This window comes from Alligator mississippiensis, chromosome 4 (assembly GCF_030867095.1).
Source record: "Alligator mississippiensis isolate rAllMis1 chromosome 4, rAllMis1, whole genome shotgun sequence".
In the NCBI taxonomy this organism is placed as follows: Eukaryota; Metazoa; Chordata; order Crocodylia; family Alligatoridae; genus Alligator; species Alligator mississippiensis.
The window spans coordinates 24,050,213-24,070,940 of NC_081827.1; the positions used below are offsets into that span (position 1 = coordinate 24,050,213).

The following is a 20,728-nucleotide window of genomic DNA, read 5'->3' on the forward strand; positions in this document are numbered from 1 at the left end:
AGATCTGAATTAATGCACTCACTCATTAGCTCTTTTCTCCATTAGCCATTAAATCTGTACCATTATTCACATGCAACAACATTTTTATAGAAAAATATGACTAATTGTATTTTCATAAACAAGAGGCCTGTTTACAGCTTTTTAACAGCTGGAAAACTAACTTCTTGCAAAACTACTTGTCAAAATGCCAATATGTCTAATGGACACAGAAATGGACAGTAAGTTAAAGAAAATAAATGAAGGAAAGTAGGTGTGCTTAGTAACTGCACAACAAATTTAAAAGCTAAACTATTTTAAACATTGAGTATTAGTTAATGACAAGTTTCAATCCAAAGTAGCATAAACTGATAACAAACACCTGAATATAGAAAAGCCATAGTAACTCTTTATGTTTTTTCCTGACACTTTCCTTAAAAAACAGAGTCTAAGATCAGTTCGGGATTCTCAGATGACCTTCTTTTTCATTTTAGATTTCAAATTAAGGTAAAATTGAGCCAAATGTTACTGAGATGGGAGGAGCAACCAGGAAAGATGATGGAGATTTATATTTGTCCTAAGATAAAGGACTTTCTACTACTATTAGCTACCAAGATTTATATGGCTACAACAATTATATGTAGAACATTGGGAAGCAGATTAAGATATAGATGCCTATATCTGTATTGGGCCAGAAGGTGTCTTTAGATGTGACCATGCCTTTTAGATGAAGGTCTTGCTACCGTGATTTATGCCTTGGTCACTTAGAGAATACACTATTGCAACATGCTCAACACAGGGCTATTCCTTAGACTGGGAAACTAGAACTGGAGCAAAACAGAGCTACTTCCATTTCTTAAGTAGGGTGTTTAATAGAGAAAGCATATGACACAATGATTGTTTTGATCTGTGGAACTTTAAATGGTCTGAGATCATGTTACCCAAAAGACTATTCCTCTCCCCTTGACAATCAGCTTAAATGCTGAATCTTGGTAGCCCTTGATATCAGAGAGGAGACAGCTGCATGTCACTGTGCCTGACTGCCCTAGGACACTAGGATTTCCTCCCACATGTAATGTAAAATTGCCCCTACGTACAGGCTTTAAGGAACACTGCAGAATCTATTTTTCCCCTGATAGGTGGATTGTAACAGCAATGGAAACAGGTGCCCTGCTAAAATGTCTGGAGGGGCTGCACCAGCAACAACAGCAGCTGTTTCCGGAGCTCCAGCAGCAGCAGTTCCAGAGGGAGCAGCAGCAGCAAGTGCAGGAGATCCTGAAGCAGCATTTGGAGTCAAGACAGACCCCCACCCAAGTTGGCGAGTCACCTGGTTCCCAGAGGATGGGGGGGGGGGGAGGGGGGGTTGGTTTTGTTTTTTTCCAAACATTTGCCTCAGGCAAATTACCTGTGCTAACCATTCTGTTTTTAGTATTGGTCAGATAATAGATCAGAGTATGTGCAATTTCCCCTGCCTTTTCTTATTATAGCATAGGAAAAGTATAAATTTAGTTGGGGGGGGAGGTCAATAGCTGACTAAAAAAATGTTTAATCATTGAGGAATTATAAATATAGAAAAAGATCAGGATGTTATACAGAAAGAACTAGATAACCTTGTTGACTGGAGAGAAACGGGATGAAATTCGATAGTGCAAAACAGGCATGTAATCAAGGACTACGAACAACAATTTCTGGCTGAAAGCCCACTGTTTAGGAAACTAGAGTAAGACCTGACTGGACTAGTTGATCACAAAATGACTATGAATTTGCCAATCTGAGGTAACCATGTTTAAGGCAAATGCCATCTTAGGATGCATCTAACAGAGACAGGGAAGTATATAGTGCCACTGTATAAGGCCCTAAAAAGAGAATTCATTGGGAATGCTGTGTACAATTCTTATCATCCATGTGCAAAAATGACTTCTATGATTTAAAAAAAGTAAGGTTGGAAGGGACCTCCAGAGGTCATCTAGTCCAACCCCCTGCCCGAGGCAGGGTCATCCCAATCCAAACCATCCTATACAAATCCATTGTCTAACCTATTAGCAAAACCACTGGTCAATCCTGACACAACCACAAGACATAACACCCTAATTTGCCACAGGTAAAGCAGAGGCAACATGGTGACAAACATCCTGGTGCTGCAAAGGGTATTAAAATATGCTCAAGAGATTCAAGAAAGAGACCCATGCTCTCCACTACGGAGGAAGGCAAAAACCCCCAGTCAGTACCAAACTGACCCTGGGGTAAAATTCCTTCCTAACCCCAAAGATGGTGATCAGTCTGATCCTGAGTGGAAGGTCAACACCCTCTAGCCAGCAACCTCTGGGTTTAAGCCCCAGGAGGAGCACTGGCACATCCCAGTCAAAATCCCCAGCCTTGGCTGCAGCCAACACCCAATGGGTGTCCAAATGAACACGGCTATGCATGCAGTATGTGGTGCCATAAACATGTCTGCAGCACCACATACCACAGAATCAGGTGTTCACCACACTGCAAGGGCATGCTGCCGGTGCATGCACTGCTCGATTCTTTTTTCTGTGGGCTTTTTTGAGCCCTGGATATCCAGGGGTCAGAAACACCAGCAGAAAAAAAGCCTGGAGCAGCACATGCACAGGCATCATGCACCACTGAAAAGCAGAGCTGGGCTACCCAGAGCCGCAATGTGGCTGCCAGCCAGGCTCTGCCCAGCAGGATCACCACTGCTGCAACCCCAGGAGGCTCCCAGAATGCCAGGTAGAGCTGCTGGAGCCAGCACAGTGCCGGCCCCAGCCTCCACTATCGCCCCCGGGGTAACTTCCCATGTGTCAAAGCACAGGTGGCATGGGCTTTCCCATGAGGTGCGAGATGTGCCACTGCTCCTTGTCCCTGGGGAATCAAACATCCATGCTTGTCTGGTCACAGCCAACGGTCTGAGGAAGGCAAGAAAAAAAATCCTGTTGCATGTAGCAGCAGGAGGAGAAAAAAAATTCTTCCTGGCCCTACGTGACAGCCAGCGAAGACCAGAAGCATGGGAAATACCCATAATAGAACACAGGCTTGACTACTTCTAGATCATCCTTGACCTATACTTATCCAACCTCTTTTTGAACACCGCTAGCGATGGAGGTTCCACAACTTCCTTAGGCAATTTATTCCATGGCCTCACTCTTCTTACCGTGAAGTTTTCCCTAATATCCAATCTAAACCTATTTTGTTGCAGCTGCAAGCCATTGAAACTAAAAATGAATTGATACTAAACTAGGTGCAGAAAAGGGCTACTATGATAAGAAGGGGAATGGTAAATTTATATTACTGGAGGTGACTAAAAGAACTTGGATTATTTAGTAGAGCAATATGAAGGCAGTTAAGTGATATGATTGCTATTAATGCATGTAGGGTGTAAGCAGGGATGGAGAAACAACTATTTAAACTAAAGACACAATAAAAAATAGGAATAAAATGTTCATGTATAAATGTAATGTGGAAAAGGTTCTCTACATTACAGAAATCAGGTTCTAGAACAGCCTTCCTATGAGAAGTGGGGGCAAAAGAGAAAAAAAGCTACTGCATGTAATCCCTTAATGAAAGGGATTACATGATGTACTGATGATAACTGGGGACTGGACTCAATAACCCTGAAGACTACAGTCCTTTATTCCTGTATTCTATGTATCTTTCAGTTTAGACAATGCTTATGAACTAATGTAAATCAAGTTATATTAAATGATTTTTCTAGGGTCAAATTCTATTAATCTGATCTAAAAACACGCCAAATTCAAAATAGCATTAAAAAAGTTCATTGCATATTATAGATTACAAAGGAAAATTAAAGGTACCTATTGCAATGATAATCTATTATATGGTATATCAATTCCCACTAAAATGAACTGACACTCCAGTGAAAACTAACTGCAGGATTTACTGGTATTTCTATGAGCTGACGTTGAGGAAATATGTCAGGGAAATATTCACAGGATAATGATTCACTATTAAAGGATTTCAATAAGTAACTGAAACAGAGCATAGGTCATTTTTTTAACATGACACCAATAGAAGCTGGAAGAAAGAAAGAAAAGAAAAGAAAACAGAACACCAATAGGAAGTTCATGTTAAGGCTACAGCAACATAAACTGCATCAAACAATGCCCCATCAATGCTGATGGAAAAGTTAATGGAATTATTTAGTTAGTTTGATGTCATCTTGGTAATAAATAACTTGCTGAAAAGGAAAAACTCTTGAAAAACTAAGTGACTTTTGTTCAACCCGCTTTTAATGTCATTACCAATTCCAATCAGACTAAATAATGCCACAATGCATTGAAAAATAAGAAGAGGAGATACTTTGTGCATGTTTGACTTTTTTGCTACAATCTGTTATTTACATGTGAAAAGCAAGACTAGAGTTGAATGAGAGATTCACTGCCAAAAGGACTTTCTGTTCTAAAAATAAATGTTAAATCTCTAAAAGGTATCTTTTCTGATACAGACTTTGCTACCATACAAGCATAAATGATTAATCAGCAACCAGAGACAATACGATTCTGTTCAAATGCAAAAACTTTAAAGCTATTCTTAGAAACTGAGTCTACTATCAATGCATAGACCTTTTTGATCAAGTCATGCATTTATCTCTGATTTCTGTATAAAGTTCAATGAAGAAAACCAACTGTGTGTGTCACTGAAAGGAATGAAATGTGACTTAGAATGAAAAGCCCGACTGACAGAAAGCACAAGTACTTGCTGCTGAAAACTGTAGAGAGAACAATTTTGTCTATTAGTTACTTTTACAAAAACATGTCAAGGCAACAACACTCTATTCTTGGGAGGAGTATAAGAGCATTGCTCAGGCATGCAGGGATGAAACCAGGAAGGCCAAAGTGCGATTGGAGTTGCAGCTAGCAAAAGGGACATCAAGAGTTTCTACAAGTATGTCAGCAACAAGAGGAAGATTAGGGAAAGTGTGGGTCCCTTTCTAAATGGGGGAGGCAACCTAGTGACAGATGACGTGGAAAAATGTTGAAGTACTCAATGCCTTTTTCATCTCAGTCTTCACAAACAAGGTCAGCATCCAGACTACTGCACCTAGCAGCACAGTTTGGGGAGGACGTGAGCAGCCAAACGTGGTGAATGAACAGGTTAGGGACTATTTAGAAAATCAGAAAATCTGGATGTGTACAAGTCCATAGGGTCATAAGGGATGCACCTGAAGGTCCTGTAGGAGTTGCCCAATGTAACTGCAGAGCCACAGGCCATTATCTTTGAAAACTCCTGGTGATTGGGATAGGTCCTGGGCAATTGGAATAGGGCAAATATAGTGCCCATCTTTAAGAAAGGGAAGGAGGAGGATCTGGGGAACTATAGACTGGTCAGCCTCACCTCGGAAAAATCATGGAGCTGGTCCTCACCATCTCTAAGCACTTGGTGGAGGAGAAAGTGATTAGGAAGAATCAGCATGGATTTACCTAGGGCAACTCATGCCTGACCAACCTGATTACTTTTTATGATGAAATGACTGGCTGTGTGGGAGGGGGAAAAACAGTAGACGTGATATGGTCTCCCACAAAATTCTCAAGCAAGCTAAGGACGTATGGGTTGGATGAACAGTTAGGTGGATAGAAAACTAACTGGATCATTGGGCTCAGGGGGTAGTAGTCAATGGCTTGTTGTCTAATCAGCAGCCAGTACCAAGTGGAGTGCCCTAGGGGTTGGTCCTTGGGCCAATTTTGTTCAATATATTCATCAATGACCCAGAAGATCTAATGGAGTGCACTTTCAGCAAGTTTGCAGATGACGCCAAACTGGAGGGAGTAGTAGACACACTGGAGGTAGGGCTAGGATTCAGAGAGACCTTGACAAATTGGAGGCTTGGACCAAAATAAATCTCATGAGGTTCAATAAGGACAAGTGCAAAGTCCTGCACTTAGGACAGAACAATCTCATTCACCGCTACAGGCTGGAGACCAACTTGCTAAGCAGCAGCTGTGCCGAAAAGGACCTGGGGGTTACAGTGGACAATAAGCTGAATATGAGCCAACAGTGTGCCCTTCTTGCAAAGAAAGTTAACAGCATACTGGGCAGCATTAGTCATAGTATTGCTAGCAGATCAAGGGAAGTGATTCTTCCCCTCTATTTGGCACTGGTGAGGTCACATCTGGAGTAGTCTGTCCAGTTTTGGGCCCCCCACCACAGAAAGGATGTACACAAATTGCAGAGAGTCCAGAAGAGGGCAACTAAATGGTTAAGGGCCTGGGGCACATGACTTCTGAGGAGAGGCTGAGGGAACTGGGCATATTTAGCCTGGAGAAGAGAAGGCTGAGAGGGGATTTAATAGCAACCTTCAACTGCCTGATGAGTGGTTCCAAAGAGGATGGAGCTGGACTGTTCTCAGTGGTGATAGATGACAGAACAAGAAGCAATGGACTCAGGTTGCTGTAAGGGAAGTTTAGGTTAGATAGTAGGAAGAAACTCTCTCACTAGGAGGGCAGCAAAATACTGGAATGGGTTACTCAGAGAGGTAACCTGTTGGAGGCTTTTAAGACCAGGCTAGACAAAGCCCTGATTGAAATGATATAGTTGGGCATGGTCCTCCTTTGAGCAGGGGGTTGAAGTATATGATCTTCTGAGGTTCCTTCCAACCCTAATTTTCTATATTTCTACGATTTTATTAAAGGTGTTTGCACTTTATCTACTCAAATTTGTAGTAAAAAGTAAATCTTAAGGTAACAGGCCAGAGTGGTAGCACCATCTATTATTAAGGTAGTGCAACATTTCTCATTATAAAGACTTTGTTTTCAATTGCTTATAATGTTACCACACATTAACAATTTGGGCTGACTTTTGCCATGCTTGGTATGCTCCTTAGATTTCTTTTGGAAGCTGAGGTAAAAGTATGTTTTGATGATGTTAAGCTTATGTTGACCTTTTCTTTGGTAAGTTCTTTGATATGTCCTATGCAGTAGCATAATGAGCAACGGACAACTGGGGCATTAGTCCTGGACAGCCATTTACAGGGGGCACATGAATGGTAGCTACCACTGCTGTCAGCTCAGCTACATCAGCTACTACAACCAGTCTGGCCCCTGTCATTGCTGCTGCTGCCCAGGATATGTGCCTTGGCTGTTGCACCTCTGTCCCAATGCTTTGCAGTGGGGACATAGAAATTGCAAAGATTTTGGCTTTTGTTGCAGGGACATATCTTTTGCTGACTATGAAAATCCCACCCAAATTCGGCCAAGTTAGAAGTAAGTATTTGAAAAAACTTGCAGTTGCACATCATAAGTTGAGATTTCTTAGATTCCTGAATTCCTAAGTTTTTACAGACATCGGATGTGCTCCAGGTAGGGGCTGAAATTTTCTTGAAATTTCAGCAACAGGTGTGGGCCATCTAGGCACCTAAAGTGATGGAAGGGAAACTGTTTCTTCTGTACCTTCAATACGATCCCATTTCCAGGGCTCAGCTGGCATTGTGAAAGAAGCTTCCCAATTTAACAAGAAACAAATTTACGGGAAAGCAATTTGTGACAAGGGGCTTAGAAGATGAAGCTTGAGACTAAGGGCCCAGTGGGAATGGGTGAACATGGACTGACTAGATAAGGAAACAGCGACTGAGAATTAATGGGATGAGAGAAAAAGGTGAAACATTTTTTATGAGGAGCTGGAGTGAGGAGGGGAAGAATTGGGATTAACAGGGCAAGAAATGGGACAAAGAGAGGCTTCAGCTGGAACAGTGTGCTCAGTTTTGGGTACTACAGTTTAAGGAACATGTAGACAAATTGGAGAGCATCCTTGAGACGAGCAAAAAAGAATTAAATGAGGTTTAGAAATTGTGCCCTAGAAAGAAAGATTGCGAGAACTGGATTTGTTTAGCCTAAAGAAAAGAAAATTGAAAGCTAGGGGTGGGAAGAGAATATTTAACAATTTTCCAGTATATAAAAGGTTTCTGTTAAGAGGACTGGGTTCAGTTGTACTCAGAAGAATAGCTGAATCTCCTTTATTGGAGGTTTTTAAAGAAAAAAACTTCTCCCTGAGAAACCAGCATGGGCAGAGCCTGGTGCTAACTCTCTCACAGCTGCTGGTGGGGCAGTAGCTTTTGGCTAAAGAGCCAGTGAGTTGCTTGCTGCCTGCAAGCTGTAGTATCTCAGTGAGGATTGTGGTGTGGAAATGACACTTTATTAAATAATAACAAGAATGTGATATATAGAACTTCTTACACTAAAGAAGTAACAGTGTTGCTACTACCTTTGCAAGGGGTTGGGATTTAGCCTTGTAGCTGTTCTGCTGTACGAGGAACTTCTGGCTGCTTACCCAGACTGTCTTCTGAAATACCACACTTCCTTGACACTGTTTCCAGGAAGAATGATTCTGTCACGCAAGGTGTGTACAGCAGTTACACTTTTTGTGCTATGAGGCTGCCAAAAGTGCTCTGGAGGGAGCTGGACTGGGCCCATTTGGTGGGGGGCTCCATTCCTTTTTTCAACTCCAGCTTCAGGCATGGCAGCCATGGCTGCCACTGTCAAGCGACTCAAGCAGGGGGTAGGAGGGAAGAGAGCCCCTCCCCTGATGCACAGGCTCAGCCTGGCTCCCCCCAAGACCCCAGCAGGGGTAGTTGGGGGGGGGAGGGGGCTGCATGGCAGGGGGCTCTGTTTCACCCTGCCCCAAGCCACTGCTGACAGTTGCCAGTTGGTGGGAGGGGAGGCAAGGTTGGGGAGAAGGACTGGTCTGGCAGCTCTGGAACACCCCTACCTGGTCAGGGCCAGTGCAGGCAGGCTCTCAGCCCCCCTGTCACAGCACAACCTGTGAAGTGAGCCAGGCTCCCCATGGGAAGGGCTCGGGCAGTACAGGAAGACCCTGGACCACCCTGATAAAATGCCCAGTAAGGACTGGAACCGCTAACTACTTACTTGATGCAGGTGCAGAGAAGGAGGTCACAGAGCAGTAAGCAAACACCTGATTTATAAGTACTTGCTCCCTGAGGCTTGAGGGGTGCATGGGGAGTGACATCAGATGCTCATGTCCAACTACAAAAGGCCAAGTGGAGCCAAATGGCAAGGGAGCAGAAAGCACCACGATTGCGTTGAGCTCCGAGAGACTGAGGCCAGTAAGGCACCAAGCTGGTTCCCCAGCCAGGATACCCGCAGGGGCATCCCACCCTCCTGTGATCCAGGACTGCCCCAAAGAGGATTCTTCTGGGACCCCAGCACCCAGACATGGGTAAAAAGACACTGCTTACTTTTTGTTTTTCTTGTTTTGTTTTGTTTTGTTTTGGGTGTGTGTGTGTGTGTGTGTGTGTGTGTGTGTGGTATCCAAATAGAGCCTCTGGCTTGAATTGGAAAATTGCCAGTCACTCGAAGTGCCTAACAGCTCCATGCCTTGAGGTGATTAAGGGTGAGCTGGTGAACAAAGTGGGCTAATTAATTAGAGGCCATACTGAGGCAAAAGAGCCTGTGGGTTCATTATAGACTTTATTGTTTTTAGAATTATGGATCTTCTTGATTTATGAACTTGAGTATGGACTTTGGTGATTTGTGAATTAATTTTGGGACCTGCTTGGTTTATGAATTAATTATAGATGACATTGATTTGTAAAGGTCCACAGCCTGACTGATCGCCGCTGCCAGTTTGACAATGAAGACTTGAGAGCATCTTAAGCATAGATTTTTAAGCAACCTGGGGGAAATTATCTTGATCAGGAACTTCTAGAAAAGAGGAACACTAAATATAGCTGACTGCAGAGGCGACATGGAGGGGATGCATGTGCACCCCATGCACATGGAGGTAAACCCCCTACAAAAAGGCACCACCAACACTTGGCGGTGCCTACAGGTGGTTGCCACTTGCCACCCCACTGCCAGAACTGCCAGTGGCATCTGTGGGTAGTCCATGATTGCCCCTGGCTGCTGTCACCGCTGCTGGCAGCACCTGCAGGTGGTCACCGACCTGTGTCGGCAGCGTCTGTGGGAGCTTCCTGCTCACCGCCGCCATGTTCCTGCCACCGCCGCCATGCTCCTGCCACCGCTACCGTGCTCCCACTGTCACTGGCACAGCTGTGCCCCCCAACCACTGGAGGCACGCGCCATTCATGGTTGAATGTATACACCTAGAGCCAGGAGCACCATAAGGCTAACGAGCCTTGGTTGGTAAGTGGATGGGGTGAAGTGGAGGAGAAGCCCTAGAAACACCTAAGAACAGAGCATCCCCAAGGATGGTCTGTAACATACTTGGAACCTCCCTTATTTTTCTTCCTTTAACACCAAGCAGAGGGAGACCCTCGCCCCCTGCCACCCCCCGAGGCGTGAACGCTCAATGTATCTATGCGTCATGGCAGACAGGGGTCTGAGTCAGGGCTGCACGATCTCGAGCCACACACCTCCCATTCTGGCATAAACAGGTCCATGCCCTCCACCCAACAGACAAAGCTCTTCTACCCCATTCCTTTTCATACCAGATCAATCAACCCTTAAGAAGAATGCTGCAATATTTAATATGGATTAGACCAATAGTCCGACAGAAATTATTCTAAGAATGTACAGAATAATCATTTCCCTATATTTATCAGCATATAAAAGTCTATGGCAAAGATAGCCTTTAATGTTAAACTCTATTTTGGCTTAGTCATATGGAAAGGCTAAATTAAGATTCTTTTCTGATTTTGTGTCTTGCCAAACATTTTATGATGATGTCATTCAAAGAAGCATAAACATTATGTTCTAGTTTCTGAGCATTTGTACTGTTTTACTTGTAATGTTTGTACATGGCCCCAGTCTCTTTATCTCCTTGTACCCCCTCTCACAAAAAAAAAAAAGAGCTAGACACAGTTTGATTAGGATAAAAGTTAAATGTGGATCTATCCATTATACAGTGAAACTAGTGAAAGGTTAGAGAAAGTATTTATGAAACTCATTTTAGAATTTTTCATTTTTATTATTTCACAGTGCCTGTTTAATTAAATGCTTGGGATTAACTGATCCCTTTGAACTGAACTGAACATCTGGGAGAGTGTCCTATAGTAAGCTACCTTATGAGGTTTTTTTTTTATTCTACTGAGAAGGTGTTCCCTGCACGCAATGTAACAACTTTATTATGAGTTCAGTGAACTCAGAGTATATTCTATTTCTATTCATACTAAACAAGTGCTGAAGTCAAACACCAGATTATTAGCCCTGGATATAATTATTGCCAAATTAAAATAAAGCATGTCTAAATTTTAGTTTTATTTAAAAAGTCTTAATGAATATTGTCTAAAACTACCTAAAAAAAGCTACTACTACTACTAAAAAACCCAGGAAGCCCTGCAGAACGTTTTTACTCCAAAAGGCTTCTTCTACTGCTTGTCATGCACAGTGCCTGGGAAGCTCTTTATTTATGTGATTTTCTGTAGTCTTTGCAACCTTTATGAAAGCTATGCAGTTATTTCTGCAACTAAGATGTGGTTTATTCTTTTTTTTGTCCTTTCATATACCCATTGGGCTCATGAGCACCCCACAATTTTTGCCCTTTTATACGCTGCAACTATGTGTCTGTATGCATGAGCAGGATTTCCTAATGCTTTAAAAGTCTTTCTTGTGCATTAAACTAAAACTCCTTGAATGTAGTTTAGTTTGGCTCACCAGGAATTAAAGCATCACGCCGATGGATTGGTTGCATCCAAACACAAAGGCACTCAAAGACACGTAATGAGCCTCTTTGTCTGCCAGATAGTGCTGCAACATTTTTGTCATTCACCCCTTTGAATTGCTTTTGCTTTCAAATTGCTTCCATTTTTTTTTTCTTGTGTGGTTTGCTGGCTCTCTGCTTCCACAGCTGCATGGCTGAGCACGGGGTGGGTGGGGGGCCCTGGGCCGGGGGGGCCAGCACTGGACCATCCTGCTCTCCTGCAGCACCAGGGACCCAGCTTAATTCACTTGAAAACATAGTATGTGTAAACATAGATGCAACGCTCCAAAATAAATAAGTTTAAGTTTTATAAATCAATTTAAATTTAATGAGGATTAAAGCTCATGGTGTGTACAGGTGCCCCTTGCCACAGAATTGCACCACTCTTGAGGGGAAGTTCTGCCTTGGGACTCTGTCACAGGGCACTAAGTTGCCTATTCCTTTAAGGACAGAATCTGCCTACAGAGAGGGCCCTAGGAGCCAGGCAGCAACCCTACACAGGTGCAGGTTACTATGGCAGGAGGCTAACAAGGGAAATAGCCTGCACCTGCACCCAGTCAGCTGACTGGAAGAAAGCAGGGCCATGGGCACATACAAACCACAGGGCTGAGGCCAGTGTGGGTTAGTTCTCTGGCAGCAGCCAGGGGGAGGAGCCTGCAGAAAAGAACTGCCCAGAGACGCAGTAGCCACCTAGTATGCTGCTTACAAGATTAATGGGGCTCCCAGAGCTCACTAGGTACCCTGGGCTTCAAGGTACTTAATGCTTGGGGAGAAGTTTGCCTCTTTTAAAGGGACAGAGTGCACCCTGCACTGTTTGTATTATGTTATAGCCCACGGGCTTGTGTTTTCCATTGTTATTTAGACCAGTGGACTGGGATGAGGCTATTGGGGAGGAGGAGGCCTCATCGGGGCACACTACAGTGCGGAGAGCCCAGCGCCAGTGAGGGTGCAGTGAGGGAGCAGAGGGGCCAAGGGCCCAGTGAAGAAGGAAGGCTGAGTTATATCAAGGCCTCAGAGGGACAACGTTTGAATACCATTTGCGAGGCATGGGGTGTGATAAAGGAGCATTTTTGGAGTCATGCATGTAGCCTATAAGGCTTGAGGTGTTGCATGAGGCATGTCCATAGTGAGGGACCCAGCAAGGGGTCTAAGAACCCACACAGCATAGTGAGGTCCACCAGGATTGTGACCACATAGCGATTTGAGGGCAGCCTCCCTATCTACCATCTATTATCTTAACCATCAAAACATGGCAGGAGAAAATAGAAGGTGCCTGTGGGGTGAAGCTAGTAAGGTCACAGGGCCATAGGGGCAACACGGCCATCTCTAGGGACCTCACCCCATGACAGACTCCCCTAGAAGAAACCTTATTTGGCTTCCTCTCCTGAAAGACTCCCTGAAGCCAGCCCCGACATGGCTTCACAAAGGGCAAGCCTCTGGTTTTGTGACTGGTTTTTCTTAGTCTCTGGCTTCCCAGTGATCCATAGTGTCACCACCTCAGAGAGCTTGTTCTTTTTTGGGCAGTTCCCAGGAGGGGTGTGCTTTCTTCATCAAACGGGGTGGTTGAAGTGCTGACTTGCTAAACAGAGCTGAGCAGTCTGGTATACAAAACAAACAGTCTTTATTGTGCCAGTGCAGCTCACTCTGTCCTTCTTCAGACTCCACTCTGTCTTCCCTGGGACTGTTTCTTCCTCTCTAATCTATCCGCCCTAAAACGATTCTTTTCTCTCCAGCTTTCTATCCTCCCTAGGACTACCTTTTCTCCCCTCAGATCCTCACTCTTTTTCTCAGGAACAGTCTGCCACCCTTGCAACAGAACAGTTGCAAAATGATAATATTAAACATAGAAACCATAGAAGTTAAGGGTTGGAAGGGACTGCAAAAAATCATTGAGTCCAACCCCCCTGCTCTGGGCAGGAAAACTAGTGAGATCAAATGATCCCAGCAAGGTGTCTGTCCAGTCTGCTCTTGAAGACTTCCAAGGTTGGGGATTGCAGCACCTCCTGGGGAAGTCTATTCCAGATTCTCGTCACCCTTATCATAAAGAAGTTCTTCCTTACATCCTTCCTCTAACAGTTTATGGCCATTGCTCCTTGTCTTCCCCCAGGGCACTCTAATGAACAGTTTTCTCCCACCTCCAGATATTCACTCCTTACATATTATAGATGGCCACCAAGTCCCCTATCACTCTTCTCTTCCCCAGATCCCTCAGTCTTTCCTCATAAGGTTTGTCCTCCATGCCCTTAATCATTCTTGTGGCCCTTCTCTGGATCCTTTCAAGATTTTCTACATCTTTTAATGCAGGGACTAACAGTTACCCAACTAAAATGTTACAGGGAAACAATCAGGGAGCAGTCCCTGGAGCCTGCTGGCCAGGCCCAGACTCCACTCAAGTGAAAAGGGCATACGGGTATCCTGCTTATGGAACTACCATATTTACAGGATTAATTACAGCAAAGCCTGCTTACACTGAGCCCCTCAGCATTCCCCACTAGAACTCAGACACTTATCCTTTTTTGTCACATCCCTCAGAATTATGACTGTGGAGAAAAATATTATGTACACTCTACTTTGCAAGAGATCTATCTGTCATGCACAGTCCTATTCTACAAAGTGAAAGATAAGAGAAGGAAAGCTATACATGGAACTGTCAGATACAGTATGGGTAATAGTAATGCTTTATGATCTATTATTATGGAATCTGACTTTACATAAAAATATTCCAATTTTAAACTTTTCCTCTTGTAAGCAAATTTAACATCTGTGAATGATTCTGGATTTGGAACACTAGATTTCACTGGAGAATTAAATCTTCCTTTACCCCATGAAGATGTGCAGCCTAGACAACAGCAGCAGAAACTTTCCAAAAGATCCAAACAAACCTAATATTTCTAATGAAGCAGAAATTTGTCTCCATCCTCTATTAATCTTTGACATCTCTGCTGACAATTCTATAATGGGGATTCCAACCCACTTTAAAATGACTCAGTCCAGCCACTTATTTCATACAGACTATCAAACAGACAACATACGGTAATAATTTCCAACCAGTGCTGGGTTTTAGACTAATTGATGGCCTAATGCGCACAATTACTATAGTATAGTATAGTATAGTATAGTATAGTATAGTATAGTATAGTATAACAGGGAGCCAGTGACCCTGTTATGGAGCTGCCCAAGAGAAGCGTTAATTGTCAATAAGGCACACCTAGATCAGCCGGGGAGCTGAGCTGAGACTTGTTAATTGTCAATTAAGATTTCACAGACCAGTGACAAGGCCATCTGGGAGGTGTTAATTACCACTTAGAGGCTTTGTATAATAAGACCTGAGACCGATTAGAGACTTCCCCTGGGCAGGGAACTGGAGCAGTGGCTGGGAACCAGCCAGAGCTATGGAACAGTTCTTCCTGTGCGGAGGCACAGGCACAAGGGAGGAAATGGGGAAGCTTTCTCCTACGGGCAGCAGACGGTGGGACCTGCAGAGAGTTGCAAGCGATGCCAGCACGGCAGTCTCTGGGACAGGTACTTTGCGTTAATGAGAGACTGTGTCTGAGAGAAGCTGGCACAATTATCCACAGTATTCTGAGAGACTGTGAATAAGCGAGGCAGGGACCAGATGTGGATGCAGAGGTCCCAGTGATTGTGTCTTATTAAAGAGCCCTTGTCATCCCAGGTAGGGGTGAGGGGAGACGGCCCTGCAAGCCACTGTAAATAGTATTGGCATGGCAAGCGGCCGTCTGTTTGAGGGAGCGGGAGCACAAGAAGAGCTGCCCTTTGTGTTCCCTGAATATAGAGAGGCTGCTGCCCAAGTTTACATTCGTATTGTGCTAGCGAAAGCCCGACCCTGTGTCAGCAACTGGAGATGGTGGCAGGATGGGGTGTGACATGCTATAGCCTTTATTAAATCAGAAGCTTCCCACCTGACAGCTCTTTACTGTTTTTTTTATTCCCATCGAGTCGTGGCAGGTGAGAATAAGCTCAGGCATGGAAAGCAGGTCCTAACATACCCCTTTGATGAATCCAGGCATCCTGCTCACGTATAGTATAGTATAGTATAGTATAGTATAGTATAGTATAGTATAGTATAGTATAGTATAAATACTAGAATGCTAGGCTCACAGTACCTCATCTAGGAACTGAAATGCAGGACTTGCAGTTACATCAATCGATCCCTCATCTTGAATATTGATTGATGGAGCTATGGCATAGATAGGTTCTTCCCTTTCTGTCTCTGGTTCTGAGTCACTGGAACTGGTATTTTCTTCATCAGTACTCATTTTTTTTTCAAAATTCTGCAAATAAAAAACACCAACATTCAGTATTGATGGTGATCCTTAGAAACATATACATTATTCAAAATAAGGGATGAAGGAGAAAAGGATAAAGTGATATGGCATGTGTCCTGCATTAAAATAAGGAAGGCTACACAGTAAGCAAGTCAGAGTTCTGCTTTCATGAGAGAGGTACAGAGTGAGATAAGTGTTTTTATCATTGCCTGAAAGCTTTAAAAGCCCTCAATATCAACTGAGTTGGGAAAGAAGATGCACCAAAAAATGTAGATTCAAATTGGCATAGCTCAATAAGTTTCTTCCGTAGTTTGTTTCATAGAATCATAGAAATTTAGGGTTGGAAGGGACCTCAGAGGGTAATAAAGTCCAACCCCCTGCTGAAAGCAGGACCATCCCCAACTATATCATCCCAAACAAGGCTTTGTCTAGCTGGGTCTTAAAAACCTCCAAGGATGGAGATTCCACAACCCCTCTGGGTAACCTGTTCTAATGTTTTACTACCCTCCTAGTGAGAGAGTTTTTTCCTAATAACTAACCTAAACTTCCCTTGCAGCAACTTGAGACCATTGCTCCTTGTTCTGTCATCTGCCACCACTGAGAACAGTCTAGCTCCATCCTCTTTGGAACCACCTTTCAGGTAGTTGAAGGTTGCTATTAAATCCCCTCTCAGTCTCCTCTTCTTCAGACTAAATGGATGCCTATACACAAGTGCAGAGGCTTCTCTGATGTGCTGGAATTCCAGCACATCAGAGCAGACTTGATTGATCAAGATGCTGAAGCATGGCAATTGCCATGCTCCAGCAGCCTTCTGCACCTCGTGTATCAGCGTCCCCAGGCTTAATGACGGTGAGGGCACTGGAACTAAAGTTTGTTGAACGAGCTTTAGTTCAAGCACCCCCGCCACCATTTTTAAGTGGGAGGATGCTGATACACAAGACACAGTGGTGCTTTAATTAGAGTGGCTCTCAGAGCTGCTCTAATTAAAATGCCATGCCCCCCTCTCCAACTCTGAGAGCATGTGTAAAAGTGCCCAATAAGCCCAGTTTCCTAAGTCTCTCTGCATAACTTATGTGCCCCAACCCCTTAAGCACTTTTGTGGCCCCCTGCTGTACTCTCTCCAATTTGTCTATGTTTTTTCTGTAGTGGGGGGGGCCATAACTGGATACAGTACTCCAGGTGTGTCCTCACCAGTGCCAAATAGAGGGGAATGATGATTTCCCTCAGTCTGCTGACAACACTCCTACTAATACAGCCCAGTTTGCCATTCGCCTTCTTTGCAACAAGGGTACACTGCTCGCTCACATTCAGTTTATTGTCCAGGCCATTTTCTGCAGAGCTGCTGCCTAGAGAGTCAGCCCCCAGCCTGTATTAGTACAAGTGATTATTCCATCCTAAATGTAGGACTTTGCACTTGTCCTTCTGGAACCTCATGAGATTTTTTTCTGTCCAACCTTCCAATTTGTCACAGTCTCTCTCAATCCTAGCTCTACCCATCTGTGTAACTACTATTCTTCCCAACCTCGTGTTATTTGCAAACTTGCTGAGGATCACTGATGAAATAAATGATCAAAACCAGCCCCAGGACTGACCCACTGGGCACTCTAGTTGATACCGGCTGCCGACTAGACATCAAGCCATTGACTACTACCCTCTGAGCCCAATGATCCAGGCAGTTTTCTATACATCTTACAGTCTATTCATCCAACCCATGCTTCCTCAGCTTGCTTGCAAGAATGTTGTGGGACACCATATCAAAAGCTTTGCCAAAGTCAAGGTATATCACATCCACTGCATGACAATCATCCATAGTCACTGCTGCCCAAGCTGCCATCTACTTCTACGTTCTCCACCAATTCTTCCCTGTTTGTGAGTAGCAAGGTCAAGAATAGCATGACCCCTAGTTGGTCTCTCTAGCACTTGCACCAGGAAGTTGTCCACAGCACTCTCCAAAATCTTCCTTAATTGCTTGTGCACTGCTGTACTGCCCCCTCAGCAAATGTCAGGGTTATTGAAGTCCCTCCATAAGAACCAGAGCCTGTGATCAGGAAACTTCCACTAGCTGTTTGAAGAAAGCTTTATCCACATCATTCTCCTGCTCTAGTGATCTGTGCATGCACCCACCACAACATCGCCCTTGTTGCTCTCCCCTCTGATCCTAACCCAGAGACTTTCAACAGGCCTCTTTGCAGTTTCATACTGGAGTTCTGAGCAATCATATGGCTCTTCTACATAAAGTGCAACTCCTCCTCCCTTTCTTCCCTGCCTGTCCTTCCTTAACAGTTTATACCCATGCATGACAGTGTTCCAATCATGTGAGCTATCTCACAATGTCTTTGTTATTCCAATCATAACACAGTTCCATGAGTGTGCGAGGATTTCCAATTCCTGTTGCTTGTTTCTCAGGCTCTGTGCATTCATGTACAGACACCTAAGGTAACTAGCCAGTTGCCCTACTTCCTCAGGAAGAATGAGAATGCCTCCCCTGTTGCCCCCTCCTGCTTGTGCTATCTCCAGGTGACCCACTTCCCCACTTACCTCAGGACTTTGTTCTCCATCCCCCAGTGAACACAGTTTAAAGTACTCCTCACTAGGTTAGCGAACCTGTCTGTGAAGATACTCTTCCCTCTCTTCATCAGATGGATCCCAACTCTTCCTTGCAATCTTTCTTGGAATAACATCCCATGGTTGAAGAAGCCAAAGCCCTGCTAGTGACACCATCTACACAGCTATACATTGATTTGCAGAATGCATCCACTCCTGCCCAGTCCTCCCCAGCAGTATCATTGGAGCTGCATGGGGTAGTAGTCAGAGGGCCGGATGAGTCTCAGTAATACTTCCATGACATCTTCGGTCCAGGCTCCAGTGACATGGAAGGATGTCAGGGGCAATCAGCAGACCTGGTGGAAATGAAGGCTTCTGCTTGCTGCCGGATATCATAAGCTTCCAGCTTCCACTTTCCTGGGAGTCTATGTTCTCTTCCTTTTCTAGTGCTGCCTCTGGCAGTCCTACAGGTCTCCTTCAGCATCAAATCAATTAAGTCCTCAGGGAAGAGAATGTTTCAGAGTCTCGCCACCTCCTCCTGTAGCTCTCTTGCCTGCTCCCTGAGGGACACCACCAAGAGACACCACTCACATTGCAGGCACTCCCCCATCTGGCAGTCACTGGAAGAAGCCTGCAAGCTGCAGTCTCCACAGTGCCAAACTAGGTTCTGGGTGGAAGCCTTGATGGTGAGTGGCCCTGCCTGGATGGACACCTCATAGGTGCAAGCAGAGGAAAAATTGGCAGTGATAGTGGCTCTGGCATTGTAATGTACTCCTGCCATTTCACTAGGTCTTTTAATGAGCCACCTCTCTCTTCCTGCTCCACTCTCCCACCCGCTTTCCCCATCAAACTCCCCTCTAGGGTGGCCTGTTGTCTGCTCTTTGATCCCAAAAGGTTCCCTTTCCCTGTTTCTTCACACCAAGCTTATCATGAAGAAAACTATAAGCAAACTCCCTAGTGAACTCCCCCTCATTCAGGACTGCATTTAAGCAAGGGGCTTAAGTATTGGTCTAACTCCTGAGTTTAGCTTCTTATATGTAGGCTAGCTACTCAATTAAAGAACGAACTTACCTTAAAGGCTCCCCTTCAAAGAGAGGGGGTTGGCAAGCAGTCCTGTGAACTGCTTGCAAACTGCCATGTTTGCTTGCCATAGAAAGATTTTGTTGGTTTGAATCATAAAGCAGTCTGGCTGGTCCCTGTTGAATTACTTGGAGCTCAGTTCTAATGTTACTTGAGATCAGTGGTGCTGGCTGGATTAGCAGTGTGGGGTTAGTCTGTGGACTGGATCCTGTACATGGGCTTGTTCCATGGGCCCTGTCTACCACTGAGTCAACATGTAGGTGCAATCTGGTGTGATTCGCCAGCCCATGCCTAGATTGGTTCCAATGCTTCAACTCTAGCAGCCACCCTGCCTGGCCTGCATTGGGCTTACTGCCCCAGTCCTGACCCACTTGCCCAGGATTGAGCCACAGCCCATACATGCTAGATCAGGCCTGCTACTTTAGCCCCATGCACTGGCCTGATCTGGGGTATGGGGCCAGTCATCTGGCCACAGGGCTGAGTGAGCAGCAGCAGCATGAATTGCCAAGGCTCTCCTGCTGTCAAATGTCTGGACCTGTAGGGAACCCCATGGGTCAGATGACACAGCTCTGTGGGCCAGATCTGGCCCACTGGTGAGAGGTTGAGTACCACTGGTTTAGATTGATAAAGACGCCATAGTCAGACTGAGAAAAATTGTCAAGACTCAGATAAATTATATTATTTTTTCTGTAGTGAAAGGACTACTACAAATTATATAGAAGGCTCTCATTCTTTGTCTATGGGGGTATTTGGGTCTAATTTGCATCAAAGTGGTTCATTCTATCTTCTCAGTGTAAAATTATATTCTATAGCCACATCCATGTAGCCAGTTGGCTCTTACTCCAGAAGAGATCTTCGCTTCCATGTGTCAGGGTTTTTCTCCATAAAAAATGCTCAGACTGGGGGTGGGGGTGGGGAATGCATATCCCATGCTGCTTTGTCCTATTGCTTGACCACCTTCATTGTGGTACAGAGGCAACTGAAATCCTAGACCTTGGGTTGAAGCAGAGAAATTCCCATGATTACTCTCCTTCCACCCTAGCATTTATCTTTTTATTACCAGCAGGTTTAATTTTCAAACCGTTACTAAAAATAATGAATGAGAGAACACTCTGCACTATAAGGCTGATCTTCACAAATACACGTCAGCTTGTTAAGATGCTTTTTTTTTTTTTTTTTTTTTTACATCCTGTTGTCGAAGGGCTTCAGCT

The 20,728-nt window shown here is 44.4% G+C and overlaps 1 protein-coding gene across 1 annotated transcript in view; it reads right to left on the minus strand.

Annotated features, from left to right (window-relative positions):
• CCDC146 (coiled-coil domain containing 146) overlaps nucleotides 1–20,728 on the minus strand; it is a 142,764-nt gene that overhangs the window by 107,407 nt on the left and 14,629 nt on the right. Inside the window, exon 2 of the mRNA XM_019487496.2 lies at nucleotides 15,732–15,899. Coding sequence (XP_019343041.1) covers nucleotides 15,732–15,884 — 153 coding nt within the window. The 5' untranslated portion in view covers nucleotides 15,885–15,899. The remainder of the gene's footprint in view (nucleotides 1–15,731; nucleotides 15,900–20,728) is intronic.